At 42.9% G+C, this 19998-nt stretch overlaps 1 protein-coding gene across 1 annotated transcript in view; it reads left to right on the top strand.

Moving 5' to 3' along the window:
- The window catches only part of ppip5k2 (diphosphoinositol pentakisphosphate kinase 2), a 213104-nt gene that overhangs the window by 8721 nt on the left and 184385 nt on the right, over positions 1–19998 (top strand). The window contains exons 2-5 of the mRNA XM_068029776.1: positions 9615–9710; positions 12820–13194; positions 13493–13688; positions 15564–15654. Coding sequence (XP_067885877.1) covers positions 13069–13194; positions 13493–13688; positions 15564–15654 — 413 coding nt within the window. The 5' untranslated portion in view covers positions 9615–9710; positions 12820–13068. The remainder of the gene's footprint in view (positions 1–9614; positions 9711–12819; positions 13195–13492; positions 13689–15563; positions 15655–19998) is intronic.

The raw sequence follows: 19998 nt of genomic DNA on the forward strand, positions 1-19998 counted from the left end.
CCTCTGTTGTTTGTCATATATATTAATGACTTGGATGTGAATTCATTATCAGCGCAGGCTTGGAGGGCCGAATGTTCCTGTGCTGTACTGTTTTTGAATGTAAGGGGCATGATTAGTAAGTTTGCAGATGACACCAAAATTGGTGTTATAGTGGACAGTGAAGAAGGTTGGCTAAGGTTACAACAGGATATAGATCAGCTGGGAAAGTGGGCAAGGGAGGGGTAAATGGAATTTAACGCAGACAAGTGTGAAGTGATGCATTTTGGGAAGTTAAACCAGGGCAGGACATATACAGTGAATGGCAGGGCCCTGGGGTGTGTTGTTGAGCAGAGAGACCTTGGGGTGCAAGTACATAGTTCCCTGAAAGTGGCAACACAGGTAGACAGGGTGGTGAAGAAGGCGTATGGCATGCTTGCCTTCATCGGCCGAGGCATTGGGTACAAGAGTTGAGATGTCATGTTACAGTTGTACATAACGTTGGTTAGGCCGCATTTGGAGTACTGTGTGCAGTTCTGGTCGCCGCACTACAGGAAAGATGTGATTAAGCTAGAGAGGGTGCAGAAAAGATTCACAAGGATGTTGCCTGGTTTGGAGGGCTTGAGTTACAAAGAGAGATTGGATAGGCTGGGTCTGTTTTCCCTGGAGCGAAGGAGGCTAAGAGGGGACATGATAGAGGTATATAAAATTATGAGAGGCATAGATAGGGTAGATAGCCAGAGTCTGTTTCCCATGGTAGGGGTGACTGAAACTAGAGGGCATAGATTTAAGGTGAGAGGAGGAGGTTTAAAGGGGATCAAAGGGGTAAATTTTTCACACACAGAATAGTGGGTATCTGGAATGAGCTGCCAGAGGAGGTGGTGGAGGCAGGAACAGTAGTGACATTTAAGAGACATCTGGACAGGTACTTGAATGAGCAAGGCATAGAGGGATATGGAATTAATGCAGGCAGGTGGGATTAGTATAGATGGGCATTATGGACGCGGTGGGCCGAAGGGCCTGTTTCTGTGCTGTACGACTCTGTGACTCTATAACTAGCTCTTGCTGTGACTTGGAAGCATCTCCTGGAGCCACCCAAAGTTGTGGTCGAGGTGGCTCCAGCCCAGGAAGGGGTGATGGTGCAATTTTTCAGACTCTTGGTTACTAACTGACTTACTGGAGCAAGTAGAGGCAAACTACCAATACTCCACATAATTTTGAGTACCTTTTTATTAGGACAGGGATTTTATCTAGGCGACGGGGGTCTCGACCTCCGGCAAAATTGCCGCCGCAAACCCTGCGTCACCCCTTCTGTGGGAGGTCTGCCAAATCAAGTACCAATTAACTGGACAGCAGCGGGCCTTCCATGGGGTCAAGGCGACAGAAGTCCCACCCTCTGAGAGCTGCTGGCCAATCGGAGGCCGGCAGCTCTTTAACTGAGCAGTGCCCAGGCGGAGGCAGTGGCTGCTGCCAGTGGAGCAGCCATCTGAGGCCCAGTAGCAGCACTGGATCCAGGCCCCAGGTAGATCAGGGCGGGGTAGGGTCTCGCAAGGGAGGAGTGTGTGGGTGGGTTGGCAGCAAGGGCAGGGTTTGGCTCTCAGCAGGCCTCCCCTTTCTGATGCCAGGTCTCTCTTGTTCAGGCACAGTGACATTTAACAAGGGGCCCACCCCCAGCCCCCCTGCCAGCAGCCAGCAAGCAACCTGCACGGATTTTCATGCATGGGGCAACAGGCCCGCCTGCCGCTAATTGCGGTGGCTGAGGGATGAGGCACTTAGTTGGTATTATTGCTCACTTACGGGCCTCAATTAGCAGCAGGGCAGGAAGGCCGTTCACATGCCTTCCTACCCCGGGCTTAATTTCGGCAGAGGCAGGTAGGTAGTGGGGTCCCCACCACCATCGCACCCGATTACATGCTCTCCCCACCTCCAAACCTGCTGCGGGGGAGAGCGTAAAACTTTCCCCTTAATTTTCACTTGCTCTAAGGGGGATCACTCCGAACTACTCCAATCTCTTCACATAATTGAACTCCCTCATCCTTGGTATTATTGTGGTAAACCTCCTCTGTACCCTGTCCAAGGCCTTAACATTCTTCCTAAAGGGTAGTTCCTAGAATGTAATTCCTTGTTTTTGTGTTCAATGCCCCAATTACTAAGCCAGGTATCCCATATGTATTCTTAAATATCTTGTCAGCTTGCCCTGTTGTGTTCAAATGTTTGTGAATATGCACCCCCAGGTCCCTCTGTTCTTGCTGTCCACCTCTTAAAAATAGTAGCAATTAGATAATACAAATTCTACATGTTATTCTTCCAACATGCATCACTTCACACTTATACATATTAAATTGCATCTGCCATGTGTCTGCCCATTTTACCAGTCTGTGTCCAGCTGAAGTCTGCAAGCATCATGCTCACTGTCTACTGCATTGCCAAGTTTGTGCCATCAGCAGACTTTGAAATTGTACTCCCTATACCCAAGTCCAGGTGTTTTATACTTATCAAGAAAATTAATGATAATCCCAACCCCTGGACGAGCCCTGTACACCTCTTTGCTGTCATAAAACATGATTTACCACTACTTTCTGCTTCTTAAGCCTTAACCAGTTATGCACCCAAGTAAACCACCATCCCTTTAATAGCATGTGTTTCTATTTTCCGAATAAGTCTTTTATGTGCCACTTTATCAAGTGCTTTTGAAAGTCCATGTATAAAACATTTGCTGCACTACCTCCATTAACCCTCTTGATTACTTCATCAAAGAACACAAGTGGGTTTGTCAGACATGATTTGTCTTCAACAAATCTGTATTTTTATTGTCATGCTTCTTCAGGTGAGAATTAACGTTGTCTTTGACAATGATCTCTCGTAGTTTTTACCCCCACTGATAGACTGACTGGCCTGTAGTTACCAGCTTTATCCCACACTTTTTTTGATCACTGGTATAACATTTGCAGTGCTCCTATCTTCTGGCACATTCCATATCCAAGGAAGATTGTAAGATTGTGGATATAGCTTCTATTAATTCCACCATTGCTTCCTTCAGTAACTTAGAAATCCCATCAAGGACTTGCTAACCTATTTTTATTTGTTCATGGGATGTGGGCGTCGCTGGCCAGGCCAGCATTTATTGCCCATCCCTAATTGCCCTTGAGAAGGTGGTGGTGAACTGCCTTCTTAAACCGCTGCAGTCCCTGTGGGGTAGGTACACCCACAGTGCTGTTAGGAAGGGAGTTCCAGGATTTTGACCCAGCAACAGTGAAGGAATGGCGATATAGTTCCAAGTCAGGATGGTGTGTGACTTGGAAGGGAACTGGCAGGTGGTGGTGTTCCCATGCATTTGCCGCCCTTGTCCTTCTAGTTGGTTTGGAAGGTGCTGTCTAAGGAGCCTTGGTGTGTTGCTTCAGTGAATCCTGCAGATGGTACACACTGCTGCCACTGTGCCCGGTGGTGGAGGGAGTGAATGTTTGTAGATGGGGTGCTAATAAAGTGGGCTGTTTTGTCCTGGATGGTGTTGAGCTTCTTGAATGTTGTTGGAGCTGCACCCATCCAGGCAAGTGGAGAGTATTCCATCACACTCCTGACTTGTGCCTTGCAGATGGTGGACAGGCTTTGGGGAGTCAGGAGGTGAGTTAGTTGCCGCAGGATTCCTAGCCTCTGACCTGCTCTTGTAGCCACAGTATTTATATGGCTACTCCAGTTCAGTTTCTGGTCAATGGTAGCCCCTAGGATGTTGATAGTGGGGAATTCAGCGATGGTAATGCCATTGAGTGTCAAGGGGAGATGGTTAGATTCTCTCTTGTTGGCGAAGGTCATTGCCTGGCACTTGTGTGGCGCAAATGTTACATGCCACTTGTCAGCCCAAGCCTGGATATTGTCCAAGTCTTGCTGCATTTCTACACGGACTGCTTCAGTATCTGAGGAGTCACGAGTGTTGCTGAACATTGTGCAATCATCGTCGAACATCCCCACTTCTGACCTTATGATTGAAGGAAGGTCATTGATGAAGCAGCTGAAAATGGTTGGACCCAGGACACTACCCTGAGGAACTCCTGCAGTGATGTCCTGGAGCTCAGATGATTGACCTCCAACAACTACAACCATCTTCCTTTGCGCTACGTATGACTCCAGCCAGTGGAGGGTTTTCCCCCTGATTCCCATTGACCTCAGTTTTGCTACGGCTCCTTGATGCCATACTCGGTCAAATGCTGCCTTGAGTTCAGCTCTTTTGTCCATGTTTGAACCAAGGCTGTAATGAGGTCAGGAGCTGAGTGGCCCTGTCGGAACCCAAAGTGAGCGTCACTGAGCAGGTTATTGCTACGCAAGTGCCGCTTGATGGCACTGCTGATGACACCTTCCATCACTTTACTGATTTTTAAGAGTAGGCTGATGGGGCGGTAATTGGCCGGGTTGGACATGTCCTGCGTTTTGTGTACAGGACATACCTGGGCAATTTTCCACATTGCAGGGTTGATGCCAGTGTTGTAGCAGTGATATCAAGCTATTTAACACCTCATTTTTATCTGTTTTTACCCTATCTCGACTCCCTACACCTCTTCGGTGATATTAACTTCATCCTCCTCTTTGGTTATTGCATCTGTCTTCATAAAGCTGGTGATAACCAGTTCATGATGTTCTTTACAAAAAATGTGTCAGTGGGGTATACATGGGGAATGGCTGACAAAAAAAGGTTTCCTACACTGAGACAACTGATTTGACCATTTAACTGGAGAAATTTTTCTAATCTTGTTCAATTTTTATGTTTCTGTGTTTCTTATCCTTAGCAACCGATTGTATCTTTTTCTGGTTTTATTAGAATTAGAACATTACAGCGCAGTACAGGCTCTTCGGCCCTCGATGTTGCGCCGACCTGTGAAACCATCTGACCTACACTATTCCATTTTCATCCATATGTCTATCCAATGACCACTGAAATGCCCTTAAAGTTGGAGAGTCTACTACTGCTGCAGGCAGGGCGTTCCATGCCCCTACTACTCTCTGAGTAAAGAAACCATCTCTGACATCTCTCCTATATCTATCACCCCTCAACTTAAAGCTATGTCCCCTCGTGTTTGCCATCACCATCCGAGGAACAAGACACTCTCTATCCACCCTATCTAACCCTCTGATTATCTTATATGTCTCTATTAAGTCACCTCTCCTCCTCCTTCTCTCCAACGAAAACAACCTCAAGTCCCTCAGCCTTTCCTCGTAAGACCTTCCCTCCATACCAGGCAACATCCTAGTAAATCTCCTCTGCACCCTTTCCATAGCTTCCACATCCTTCCTATAATGCGGTGACCAGAACTGCATGCAATACTCCAGCTGCGGTCCCACCAGAGTTTTGTACAGCTGCAGCATGACCTCGTGGCTCCGAAACTCGATCCCCCTACTAATAAAAGCTAACACACCATATGCCTTCTTAATAGCCCTATTAACCTGGGTAGCAACCTTCAGGGATTTATGCACCTGGACACCAAGATCTCTCTTCATCTACACTACCAAGAATCTTCCCATTAGCCCAGTACTCTGCATTCCTGTTACTCCTTCCAAAGTGAATCACCTCGCACTTTTCCGCATTAAATTCCATTTGCCATCTCTCAGCCCAGCTCTGCAGCCTATCTATGTCCCTCTGTACCCTACAACATCCTTCGGCACTATCCACAACTCCACCGACCTTCGTGTCATCCGCAAATTTACTAACCCACCCTTCTACACCCTCTTCCAGGTTATTTATAAAAATGACAAACAGCAGTGGCCCCAAAACAGATCCTTGCGGTACACCACTAGTAACTAAACTCCAGGATGAACATTTGCCATCAACCACCACCCTCTGTCTTCTTTCAGCTAGCCAATTTCTGATCCAAAGCTCTAAATCACCTTCAACCCCATACTTCCGTATTTTCAGCAATAGCCTACCGTGGGGAACCTTATCAAACGCCTTACTGAAATCCATATACACCACATCCACTGCTTTACCCTCATCCACCTGTTTGGTCACCTTCTCGAAAAACTCAATAAGGTTTGTGAGGCACGACCTACCCGTCACAAAACCGTGCTGACTATCGCTAATGAACTTATTCTTTTCAAGATGATTATAAATCCTGTCTCTTATAACCTTTTCCAACATTTTACCCACAACCGAAGTAAGGCTCACAGGTCTATAATTACCAGGGCTGTCTCTACTCCCCTTCTTGAACAAGGGGACAACATTTGCTATCCTCCAGTCTTCCGGCACTATTCCTGTCGACAATGACGACATAAAAATCAAGGACAAAGGCTCTGCAATCTCCTCCCTGGCTTCCCAGAGAATCCTAGGGTAAATCCCATCTGACTCTACGGAAGATTGATATGAATTGGAGGGCTATTTGACAGCATGGTGGCTGCAATACATTGGAGATGATCATCATTAAAGGAATAAGATTTTTTGAATTGGTTCACCTTGGTGTTCAGGGATGTGTTTTCATTACTTATTTATCCAGTTTGAAAGTTTTTGTGAACTGTGCATTCTAAAAGCAAATAATGGCCCACAAATTGCTGTGGAAAATAATGGTGGGTTTAAATATTATGAGAATCATCCAGCAATCGATGATGAGGAAGAGGCACCCCATGACTTGCAAATTACCACCAATTGTAGACAGTTTGCCCTGTTGCACCATTACACTTGTGAAAATGGCAGCTTGCTGTCAACCTCCCATGATTTTCAAGAAATCACTGCATTTGTGCAGTGGTACGAATTAAATTCACCGCAGAAAGTAAAGGCTGGTACTTAACAGCGTAAAGACCCAATTAATGATGAGATGTCTGTTCCTGCAATGCCACTCAACCTCTTCACTCCAGAAATACACTAATAACTGGAATAGAATCAGTGTAGAATATATACAGGATGCAGAATTCTTAAAATGCACCCAGGAGAACTTTTTTGGTCTGTATGTAGCAAGCCCAAAATGAGAACGGACACTTCTGGATATAGTTTTAGGGAATGAAACTGGGCAGGTGGAAGAGGTATCCGTGGGAGAGGATTTTGGTGGTAGTGATCATAATTCAGTTCGATTTAATGTAGTTATGGAGCAGGACAATGATAGACCATGAGTAAAAATTCTCAATTGGGGAAAAGGCCAGTTTTACTAAGCTGAGATGTGGTTCAGCAAAAGTGGACTGGAAACAGCAACTTGAAATTAAATCAGTGGCAGAGCAGTGGGCGGCATTCAAGGAGGAGATATTGAGAGTTCAGAACAAATATATTCCCAGACAGAAAAGGGTGGGATTGCTTAATCTAGAGCCTCTTGGATGTCAAGGAGCATACGGTGTAGGATTAGACTAAAAAAGGAACCTTATCTTAAATATCAAAAGCTGAATTACTGCAGAAAGCAGAGAGGAATATGGAAAGTACAGGGGTAAAATTAAATAGGAAATTAGGAAAGCTGATGGCAGGAAAAGCTATTGGCAATGAAAATCTAAAGATGTTTTATAAATATGTGAAGTGTAAGAGGATGACTAAGGAAAGAGTAGGGCCTATTCGAGACCAATTTGTGGAGGTGGAAAATGTGGGCATGGCTCTTAATGAATACTTTGCGTCTGTCTTCACAAAAGAGTGGACGATGCAGACATTATTGTTGAGGAGAGTGATATTGGGTGGGATAAATGTTGAGAGAGGAGACATTAATCGGTTTAGCAGCTTTGAAAGTAGGTTAATAGCCATGCCTGGATGAAATACAAACCAGGCTATTAAAAGAAGCAAGCAAGGAAGGAAATAGAAGAGGCGCTGACCATTCTTCAATCCTCACTGGCTACGGACATGTTGCCAGAGAAGTGGAGGACTGGTAATTTTGTGCATTTTTTTTTCTAAATATGGAATAAGCTGAGTAGTTATAGGTCATTCAGCTTAACCTGAAAATTCTAAGGGACAGTAGTAAAGGCATGGATTAATCAAGGACAAAGTCTAATGATTGAATTTTTTGAGGAGGTAATAAGGAGGGTCGATGAGGGTAATGTGTTTCATGAAGTCTCTATGGACTTTAGCAAGGCTTCTGACAAGGTACCACATGGCAAATTAGCCAGAAAAGTAAAAGTCCACGGGATGCAAGGGGAAGTGGCATGTTGAATCCAAAATTGGTTCAGTGACATGAAGCAAAGGGTTATGGTCAACAGGTGCTTTTGTGACTGGCAGGCTGTTTCCAGTGGTATTTTGCAGGGCTCGGTACTAGGTCCCTTGCTTTTTGTGGTATATGTCAATGAATTAAACTTAAATGTAGGAGGCATGATTAAAAAATTTGTACATAACACAACAATTGACTGTGTGGTTGATGGTAAGTAAGAAAGCTGTAGACTGCAGGAAGATATCAGTGGACTGGTCAGGTGAGTAGAAAAGTGGCAAATGGAATTCAATCCGAAGAAGTATGAAGTAATGCACTTGGGGAGGACAAACAAGGCAGTGGAATACACAATAAATGGTGGGATACTGAGAAGTGTAAAAGAGCAGAGGGAGCTTGGAGAATGTGTCCACAGATCCCTCAAGATAACAGGACAGGTGATTAAGAAGGCATATGGATATTAGTCGAGGCATGGAATATAAGAGTGGGGGACTGATGCTAAAACTGGATAAAACACAAGTTATGCCACACCTAGAGTACTACATACAGTTCTGGTCACCACATTACAGGAAAGATGTGATCACACTAGAGAGGGTACTAAGGAGATTTACGGGGGTGTTGCCAGGACTGGAAAACTTTAGCTATGAGGAAAGATTAAAGAGGCTGGAATTGTTTTCTTTGGAACAGAGAAGGCTGAGGGGAGACTTAATTGAGGTGCATAAAATTAGGAGGGGCCTAGATAATGTGGACAAGAAGGACCTATTTCCCTTCGCAAAGAAGTCAATAACCAGGGGGCGTAGATTGAAGTAATTGGTAGAAGCATTAGAGCAGAGTTGAAGAGAAATTCTTTCACCCAGAGGGTGGTGTGAGTCTGGAACTGAAAGGCTGATAGAGGCAGAAACCCTCATCGCTTTATAAAGCACCTGCATAGGCTATAACCTACAAGGCTACTGACCAAGAGCTGGAAAATGGAATAGGCTGAATAGCTCTTTTTCAGCCATGATGGACCAAATGGCCTCCTCCTTTGCCATCAATTTCTATGATTCTAGTTGAACCTGTGGAGTTGCATTCCTGCAGGTGGTAAGTTGTTCTTTGAGGATTTAAAATTTAATTAAAAATTGCCTTTCTGTGTCTTATCTCTCTCAATTCAGACCTCCTTTCTCTTTTTCATTCCTAATTTGACTTTCTTTCACTCTGTTTCCTTCTCCTTTGGTCCTCTGTTTCTTTATTCTTAAACCTCATTGATTAATAGACTGTTAGTCCCATCATTCACCAAGGTCCCAGATACTCTTTTGACCTTGCTGTGCCATTATCAGGTCACACTTCTAGTAATTTGTGACAAAGATTTTTCAAATTGATAGTTGAAGGAAAAAGTTCAACAAACTAGACCTGTTCCAGCAAATTCTGGGCCTATAAAATTTCATTATCTTAATATCATAAGTGAAGATGAGACAGTATAGTGACCAAAAACAAAAGTAGTAAATAATGGTGGTGTGTAATAGTTCATCATGAAAAATATAGATTAACATTTATGATTGAATCTTTCATCAGAACTCATCAAAGGTGTGCACGCTACACACACTGGATCTTATGAATAATTGAACTGTTTTCAACTCGTACAAGGTTTGCCACAATGAGCACAATGAGGTGTGTATGGCATCTTACATGTTCTTAGTAGACTGATCTAATTGAAATCACACTCTTACTTGTTATTGTATGTATGGTATATATTGGAGTCGAGCTGGAGCTTGTTCACACTAGTACTTTTTCTTTTGGGCCTCCTTATCTCGAGAGACAATGGATACGCGCCTGGAGGTGGTCAGTGGTTTGTGAAGCAGCGCCTGGAGTGGCTATAAAGGCCAATTCTGGAGTGACAGGCTCTTCCACAGGTGCTGCAGAGAAATTTGTTTGTTGGGGCTGTTGCACAGTTGGCTCTCCCCTTGCGCCTCTGTCTTTTTTCCTGCCAACTACTAAGTCTCTTCGACTCGCCACAATTTAGCCCTGTCTTTATGGCTGCCCGCCAGCTCTGGCGAATGCTGGCAACTGACTCCCACGACTTGTGATCAATGTCACACGATTTCATGTCGCGTTTGCAGACGTCTTTATAGCGGAGACATGGACGGCCGGTGGGTCTGATACCAGTGGCGAGCTCGCTGTACAATGTGTCTTTGGGGATCCTGCCATCTTCCATGCGGCTCACATGGCCAAGCCATCTCAAGCGCCGCTGACTCAGTAGTGTGTATAAGCTGGGGATGTTGGCCGCTTCAAGGACTTCTGTGTTGGAGATATAGTCCTGCCACCTGATGCCAAGTATTCTCCGAAGGCAGCGAAGATGGAATGAATTGAGACGTCGCTCTTGGCTGGCATACGTTGTCCAGGCCTCGCTGCCGTAGAGCAAGGTACTGAGGACACAGGCCTGATACACTCGGACTTTTGTGTTCCGTGTCAGTGCGCCATTTTCCCACACTCTCTTGGCCAGTCTGAACATAGCAGTGGAAGCCTTACCCATGCGCTTGTTGATTTCTGCATCTAGAGACAGGTTACTGGTGATAGTTGAGCCTAGGTAGGTGAACTCTTGAACCACTTCCAGAGCGTGGTCGCCAATATTGATGGATGGAGCATTTCTGACATCCTGCCCCATGATGTTCGTTTTCTTGAGGCTGATGGTTAGGCCAAATTCATTGCAGGCAGACGCAAACCTGTCGATGAGACTCTGCAGGCATTCTTCAGTGTGAGATGTTAAAGCAGCATCGTCAGCAAAGAGGAGTTCTCTGATGAGGACTTTCCGTACTTTGGACTTCGCTCTTAGACGGGCAAGGTTGAACAACCTGCCCCCTGATCTTGTGTGGAGGAAAATTCCTTCTTCAGAGGATTTGAACGCATGTGAAAGCAGCAGGGAGAAGAAAATCCCAAAAAGTTTGGGTGCGAGAACACAGCCCTGTTTCACACCACTCAGGATAGGAAAGGGCTCTGATGAGGAGCCACCATGTTGAATTGTGCCTTTCATATTGTCATGGAATGAGGTGATGATACTTAGTAGCTTTGGTGGACATCCGATCTTTTCTAGTAGTCTGAAGAGACCACGTCTGCTGACGAGGTCAAAGGCTTTGGTGAGATCAATGAAAGCAATGTAGAGGGGCATCTGTTGTTCACGGCATTTCTCCTGTATCTGACGAAGGGAGAACAGCATGTCAATAGTCGATCTCTCTGCACGAAAGCCACACTGTGCCTCAGGGTAGACGCGCTCGGCCAGCTTCTGGAGCCTGTTCAGAGCGACTCGAGCAAAGACTCCAGGGAGAATGCTGTCACTGAGACTGCCCTCAATGCAGCCCAGCCTCTACCAGTCATGGATGAGCTGGACATACAGCCAACCAAATCGGAACTCAGTGATGCCATTGATTCCCTAGCCAGCGGAAAAGCCCCTGGGAAGGACAGCATTACCCCTGAAATAATCAAGAGTGCCAAGCCTGCTATACTCTCAGCACTACATGAACTGCTATGCCTGTGCTGGGACGAGGGAGCAGTACCCCAGGACATGCGCGATGCCAACATCATCACCCTCTATAAAAACAAAGGTGACCGTGGTGACTGCAACAACTACCGTGGAATCTCCCTGCTCAGCATAGTGGGGAAAGTCTTTACACTAGTACAATCGGCACAATAAGGCAGAGGTAGATAGATTCTTGATAAGCCGGGAGTGGAAGGTTTTCGAGAGTAGTTGGAAATGGGGAGTAATCAGTTCAGCCATGAACTTATTGAATGGTGGAGCAGGCTCGAGGGGTCGAGTGGCCTACTCCTGCTCCTAATTTGTATGTTTGTATGAATTGGCCAAACCAGCGCAAAAGGTTGGGGAATTTTAAGTGCAAAATGTTACGTCCAGAAACGCTTAAACTTGTGTTTTCTGTGATCTTTTACACTGTTTCTAGATTCAGTTAGCCCTGATCAGACCCCACCTGCAACTTTGGCCTTTGAGCATGCCAGTTTTACAAGTTTCTGTCCATTTGCGCTGTTTTGGGGAGGCACTTCAAATTATTTTTTTTAGGGAAATGGGTGCATTTTAAAAGGTTTTTTCATATTAAAAATGTTTAATTTACTAAGAAAGAAAGGCATTTACTAAGAAACTGACTAGTGTTACCAAGGAAACTATTAAATGGTTCAGTATAGATTTTTTTAGTCACTTTCAGTGACTGGACAGGACTGGTGCAGACTGGGCACCCTAATTAAACATTTTATCTGGTGATAACCCCATTTTCAGCTGTATTAATAAAATTGCATCAGGTTGCCACTATTAAATACATCAATCAAATTGAAAGAGGAAAAAAAATATGTTCTATTACGTTACCTGATTACGCTCCTTCATGGAAGATTTTACATTTGTGATTATGCAAATGAATTTTAGTGGAAACTTGAACAGTAACCAAACCGTCGCACTTTGGGCGTAATCTCCCAATTGCCTCTGAAGTGGAACATCTCTGCCACTGTATTTTCTTAGACTGTGTGTGTTTGCCTTGTGTAAACGATTCTGACTGGGTATGGCACTATTTTAAATAACCTTTACTTTTTTCTGCATCACTTGTTAGTCAAATGTTACTTTAGCTGTTTTTAATTTCAAACATTTATGTTCATTTTCTTGGTGTAAGCCATATAAATTAAGTGGCTGACATAATAGATGGCAGACTTATGTTCTTGTGAATCTATCTGACTACCAATTTGCTTACTTAATACTAATATGAAATTTTGCACCCTCTATTTTTAGCATGAAGAATGTAACCTTATCGAGCAATAGTCCATTGTCTGCAGCATACTGCAAGCTTTAACAATGTGCACAGACTAAATATGTAGACTTTCCAGTAATGACATTAAGTGCATTTGGAAGCTAATCATCTATCAAGCAGTCAGGCTTGAGCAACCTTGTTTGGTTGCACAGCCGTGCACAAAAGGTGTTGTTTCTATAGCTAGCAATTTGGCTGCTAGTTATTGATAGAAAGCACAGGCCTGAACAATCATGTCTGCTCATGGCCTGGAAACTGGCTCTCCTAGCTTCTTTCTTGGGTCTGAAGATCCGGAACTGCTGCATCAAATGAAACCTCAAGAGTTTGAAGATTTTGATCAAGATGAAGAATATGATTCTGTGAGTACTGATTAATTTCTTAGTACCCGAGAAATTGATGTTATGCAATATATTTGGAGTCAAAATGTACTGCTGTATGTGACAATTGAAGCTTAAATTTAGATTTAAATGAAGACCGTTTGTAAACTGTTAATTTCAGCACTTTTTAGAAGTTAGTATTTACAGTTCTACAGCATGTTTCTATTTAACTTTTGGTGGCTGCCTTTTCTTTGAAAAAATATCTAGTTGTTACTCGGGGTATTATATATAGAGTTATTTTAATTGATTATGTATACTGTGACCTTACTTTGTCCTATAGCCACCAGAAAGACAGATTGTGGTTGGAATTTGTGCTATGGCCAAGAAATCTAAGTCCAAGCCAATGAGTGAGATTCTGGGACGACTTTGCAGGTTCAAGTACATTACTACTGTGATATTTGAAGAAGACACTATTCTAAATGAGCCAGTGGAGCAGTGGCCACTTTGTGATTGCCTCATTTCTTTCCATTCAAAAGGTAGCAGTTTTGAGATGCATATGATGTCTGATGACACTTTGAGTGCTGAGATCATTGGCTTTATTCAATGTCTTTTCTCTTCACAATTTAGAGTTATTTGCCTGGAGTTTGCAATTAAAAGTAATGGCAACTGTTATTAAAGAATAAATCGATAGGAACTTCTGGTAACCGCACATGCGCAGTTAAATGCAGAAATCTGGAACATACGAATTAGGAGCAAGAGTAGGCCACCCGGCCCCACATGCCTTCTCTGCCATTCAATAAGATCATGGCTGATCTGATTGTAACCTTGGCTCCACATTCCCGCCTACTCCCATTACTCTTTCACCCCCTTGCTTGTCAAGAATCTGTCTACCTCTGCCTTAAAAATATTCACTCTGCTTCCACTGCCTTTTGAAGAAGAGAATTCCAAAGACACTCAAGCCTCTGAGAGAAAAATTTCTCCTTTTCTCTGTCTTAAATGGGCAACCCCTTCTTTTTAAATAGTGACCCCTAGTTCTAGATTTTCCCACAAGGGGAAACATCTTTTCCACGTCCACCCTATGAAGACCTGTTAGGATCTTGTATGTTTCAATCAAGTCGCCTCTTACTCCTGTAAACTCCAGCGGGTACAAGCTTAGCCCGTCCAACCTTTCTTCATAAGACAACCTGCCCGTTGTAGGTATTAATCGAATAAACCTCTGAACTGCTTCCAATGCAGTTGCTGTCCTAGTTTCCACACTCCTCTAGAAGCTGTGGTGTACTGTTCACATAAGTCATAGAGCCTTGTAGAGAGCACTGTGCTGAAATGGAGTTCTAATCACAAGAAGTTCCAATGCAAAAGTCCATAGAAAGACAGTGGAAATAAAGAGTAACGGTGGGTAGAAAGAATAACTCTAAAATATTCTCCCAAGCTCTCCAAAAGGCACTGATATTTACAGGCCTCCAGTATTTCAAACTCATGGCTAGTCATGGAGTGAACCCAGATGGTCAAGGTTGGCAAACTATCAGACTGTGAAAGCATTACAGTCAAGCTCCGTCCTTGCTTCATTTAACAAACTGGCATGCACCTTTCTAGAAGCAGTCTCTGGTTAACAATCAAACCTGGATTCTTAGCTGATTTATTTTCTTCTTCTAGCGAGTCCAGGGGTACTGAGGCCAATTATAGCACCCCAATCATTATCCACATTAGTTGAGGCTGCAGTTTGAGTCTGGTTTAATTTTACTACTTAATTATGAATTAAAAAGTAGACGTAGCTCAGTTTACAGACAAAAGTTGGCATTTAGGATAGTTTTGATGCATTATTCCAAAGAAGAATGATTTAAAGCAGCAACTACTGTCATTACTGTATCACTTTGAATGTAGATCCATTACTCCAGCAGGAGAAATCCAGGTTTGTGCCAAGGACGTAAGATTTCTGTTACCGCTCTTCGTTTACATCTCTGCCTGCTGTGACTAGCCTTTTATATATAGAAAGTTAAATTTTATTTTTCATTTTAAGCCTGTATAACTATGTCAGAAAGGTTTGACTCGACAAATGATACAAGAATATTAGTCACAAGCCCTTATGTTTACAAAATTGTTTAGAAATTCAATGTAGGAAATTAACCATTTTTAGGGGACGTACGGTGTCACTTCATGGATTTTTGAGATTTTATGGATTAATGGATGGAAATCTGTGCATGTGTTAAAGATAGAGACCTGAAATTCCCAATATTGTTACCAGTGGGTGAAGCTCTGCATCAGGAGCATGAACTTAATGTGAATTTCATGTGCATCACAAATTTTGGAATGTGCCATTCCATCATGTAATTTAGTTTTTGTCCAATAAAGCATGAAATTTGTTTTCAGGTATGAGTTAGAAATCTTGAATTCACGTTTTTTTGCTTTTTAAGGATTTCTATTGGACAAAGCAGTGGCTTATGCAAAGCTCAGGACGCCATTTGTTATTAATGACTTGAACATGCAGTATGATATTCAAGACAGGTAAGCTCCCTTGGCAGTGAATTAATTACTAAGGATGAAAGTTTTTGACCCCAATCAATCATGATGTCAGCTGGGTTGTGTTTGTAGTACAACAGTTGGCCTAATTTCTTGGGCTTAAGAGGGAAAAAAATCAACAATGATTATTGCCCCTGATTGCTGTAAAATGAGCTTGCTGAAACGAATAAGTGTGTGGACATCAAGTGTGGATAAAGGAAAAAATTCAATAATGATGCACCTTTCATGTTCACAAGATGCAAAGCACTTTACAACTAATCAGTAACTTCAGAAAAGTAGTCACTGTTTTGTAGGCAAAAGTGACAGCCGATTTACTGCAAGCAAGAAGTGAAATGTGGCCAGATGATCTATTTTACCATTGTTAGTTGAGCAATGAATGTTGCACAGGACACCAGAAAAATTCCTTGCTGCTCTTCACAATAGAGATGTGCGATCTTTTACATCTGTCTGAATAGGTAAACAAAACTTTGGTTTAGCATCTCATCACCACTGATAAAGCAGTATTCCTCTCGTACTACACTGAAGTGTTAGCCTAGATTATGTGCTTGAGTCCTGGAGTGGACTTGAATCTACAACTTTTGGACTTGTGGGTGAGTCACCCTTGTGCCAAACTAGCAGAAGTAGGATTGAATGTTTGTTGATACTCGCTGTCTAGCCTCATACTTGAAGGCTGCCCAGTTGGGTGAGGTACTGCACAGCTGATGGTGCACAAGCTAGAGTTGGTATCTTCTGAAGAGGCAATGAGGACAAGTTGTAAGAAAAATGTCAAGGTTTATTTAAATTAATAGTTTGAGAAAGCACTGAGGATCAGTGGACATGAAAGGAATTGAGAATTTTCAAATCTCCATTCAGAGTGCTTGCAAGACGCAAATTGTTGCATCAACTATGTAAAGGCAGTTAATGGAAGAACAGGGAGTGCAGCTTTTTTTTTAAAGAATGGGGTAGTGTGGATCACATTGTGTAGGGCACAGCTGATCAGATACAGTGACCAAATGGACTATATTCAGCCTACCAGTTGTGGGTTGGACACCATAGTTTAGATAGATAACACTGTAGCTTGGGCTCTCTCAAAGGAAAGGGCCACTTCCATAGTTAAGAGTTTTTCTTGTAAAGCAAAGTGATCTGGGAGGCAGCATGTCTGGTGTGAAAAATAACTTTCCCGTCAATGGTTCGAATTTTGCTTTGGTACTGATGGTGAAACTGTCCGTGTTTGCCACCATTACTCCACTGAAACTGACAGCAAAATTGGGAGTTTGAACATGCACAGAACAATGCGAAAATCCAGAAGTTGCTGTTGGTGAGTCTACGCTTGGCCATCAGGTGCACTGCAGAGATTCCCACAGACTGCTATCTCACTTGCAATCATAAACTGATGAGAACTTCCATTTGAAGGTTGCCAGTCGCGTTTTAAAAAAAAAACGCGGATAAAGTTACACCTGTTGAATGAGGTGTAACTGGGCTTTTAACATTGTACTAACTTCATAATCAGTGCTAAACACCCTTATTGGCCTTGAAAAGCTTAATTTTATATTTGAAGAGAAATTTGACATTTCCCAATGATTAAAAATTGCATATTTTTAAAAAACATACTTTTAAAAAGGAATGTTTTATCCTTATTTCAGCTTCCAAATACAGTCATGCATTTACTTTTTTATCTGAAAATTTAAATTAAAAGTGAAGCATATTAGATGCTTTTAACTTTGTTTTGCTGCATGTGAATACTTCAATTTGATTGGTTGCCTGTCTGCTCGCTGACATCATTGCTGCTGCATGCCAAGGCATTCCCTTTCCTTGGCGGCAGTTTGAAACTCATAGGGAAAGCAAAACTCTTGCTTTGCCGCTGACTGCAATCTCCAGTCCAATATGAACACTTGATTCAGTATCTAAATCCCTCTGGCTGACTATTTGGCAAATAACACTGACAGACCATATATCTCTGGTTATGTGACCATATGAAGTAGGAGCAGAATTAGGCTATTCAGTCTGTCGCGCCTGCTCCGCCATTTAATAAGATCATGGCTGATCTGTTTCTGTCTCGAATTCCACACTCCCATCTACCCCCAATAAGCTTTGATTTCCTCACCTAACAAGAAACTACCTCCACCACCTTCTGAGGCAGAGAATTCCAAAGTTGTACAACCCTCAGAGAAAAAATTTCTCCTCGTCTCTGTCCTAAAAGGGCGACCCCTAATTTTAAAACAGTGCCCCCCAGTTCTGGACTCACCCACAAGAGGAAACATCTCCTCCACATTCACCCTGTCAAGACCATTCAGGATCTTATATACTGCAATCAAGTCTGCCCTCACTCTTATAAACTCCAGTGAAAAAAAGCCCAGTCTGTCCAACCTTTCCTCATAAGACAACCCACTCATTCCAGGTATTAATCTAGTAAACCTCCTCTGAACTGTCTGCATGCATTCACGTCCTTCCTTAAATAAGGAGACCAAAACTGCACACAGTATTCGAGATGTGGTCTCACCATTGCCTGCTATAACTGAAGCATAACATCCTTACTTTTATTTTCAATTCCTCTCGTAATAAAGGATAGCATTCCATTAGCCTTCTTTATTATTTGCTGTACTTGCATACTAACCCTTTGTGACTCATGCACGCGAACACCAAGATCCCTCTGCACCTCGGAATTCTGCAGTCGTTCCCTGTTTAAGAAATACTCTGCTTTTTTATTCTTCCTGCCAAAGTGAACAACTTCACATTTTCCCACATTATACTCCATCTGCCAGATTTTTGCCCACTCGCCCAACCTATCTATATTGGTCTGCAACTTCCTTATGTCCACTTCACAACATACTTTCCTACCCATCTTTGTCATCTGCAAATTTAGCTACCATGCCATTGCTCCCCTCATTTAAGTCGTTGATATAAATTGTAAAACGTTGAGGCCCCAGCACAGACCCCTGCGGGACTCCATTCGTCACATCCTGCCAATCAGAAAAGGACCCATTTATGCACACTGTTTTCTGCCTGCCAGCCAACCAATCTTCTATCCATGCTAATATGTTATCCTCTACACCGTGAGCTCCTGCTTTGCACAATAACTTTTGATATGGCACCTTGTCAGATGCTTTCTGGAAATCCACGTACCGTACGTCAATGGGCTCCCCTTTATCCACAGCACGTGTTATTCCTTCAGAGAACTCCAATAAATTGGTTAAAGGGGATTTCTCTTTCACAAAACCATGCTGACTATTTCAGGTTACCTTTAGTTTTTCTAAGTGCCCAGCTATAGCCTCCTTAATCATCGATTCTAGTATCTTTCCCACGACCGATGTCATGCTAACTGGCCTACAGTTACCTGTTTTCTGCCTCTCTTATTTCCCCCCCCCCCACTTCTTGAATAGAGGGGTTATATTTGCTACTTTCCAGTCTGATGGAATCTTTCCAGAATCTAACAAATTTTGAAAAATTAACACCAACGCATCTACTACCTCATTTAGCCACCTCTTTTAAGACCATCAGGACCTGGGGACTTGTCAGCCTGCAACTCCATTCGTTTGGCCAGTACCACTTCCCTGGTGATCGTAATTTCACCAAGTTCCCCTCTTCCTTCCTCCTCCTGATTTATAGCTGTTACTGGACTGTTTTTAGTATCCTGTGTAGTGAAGACAGAAGCAAAATATTTGTTCATTTCATCTGCCATTTCCTTATTATCTATTATTAACTCCCCATTCTCACTGTCCAGAGGACCAACACTCACTTTACTTACTCTTTTCCTTTTTAGATACCTGTAGAAACTCTTGCTATCCATTTTTACATTTCTAGCTAGCTTCCTCTCATACTCTAATTTCTTAATCCTGATTAACCTTTTAGTCATTCTCTGCTATTCTTGATATTCTGACCAATCATTTGACTTTACATTCACCTTTGCACAATTTTATACTTTTTCCTTCCGTTTTATGCTTTCCTTAACTACTTTAATTAATCACGGCTGGTGGGTCCTCCCCTTAGAATTTTTCTTTATAGTAGGAATATACTTATTCTGAGTTTTCTGAAATGTCCCCTTAAATGTCTGTCACTGCTTCTCTATTGATCTATCTCCTTGCCTGTAACCCAGTTCACTTCAGCCAGCTCAGCTTTCATGCCCACATCGTTGCCCTTATTTAAGATTAAAATACTAGTCTTAGACCCACTCCTCTCTCTTTCAAACTGGATGTAAAATTCAATCATATTGTGGTCGCTGCTGTCTACAGGTACCTTTACTCTGAGGTCATTAATTAATCCTGTCGCATTACACAATACCAAGTCTATTATAACCTGCTCTGTGGTCCCAGAACGTGTTGCTCCAAGAAACCATCTCGAAAGCATTCCACG

Source organism: Heterodontus francisci, chromosome 4, assembly GCF_036365525.1.
Source record: "Heterodontus francisci isolate sHetFra1 chromosome 4, sHetFra1.hap1, whole genome shotgun sequence".
Taxonomy (NCBI): Eukaryota; Metazoa; Chordata; class Chondrichthyes; order Heterodontiformes; family Heterodontidae; genus Heterodontus; species Heterodontus francisci.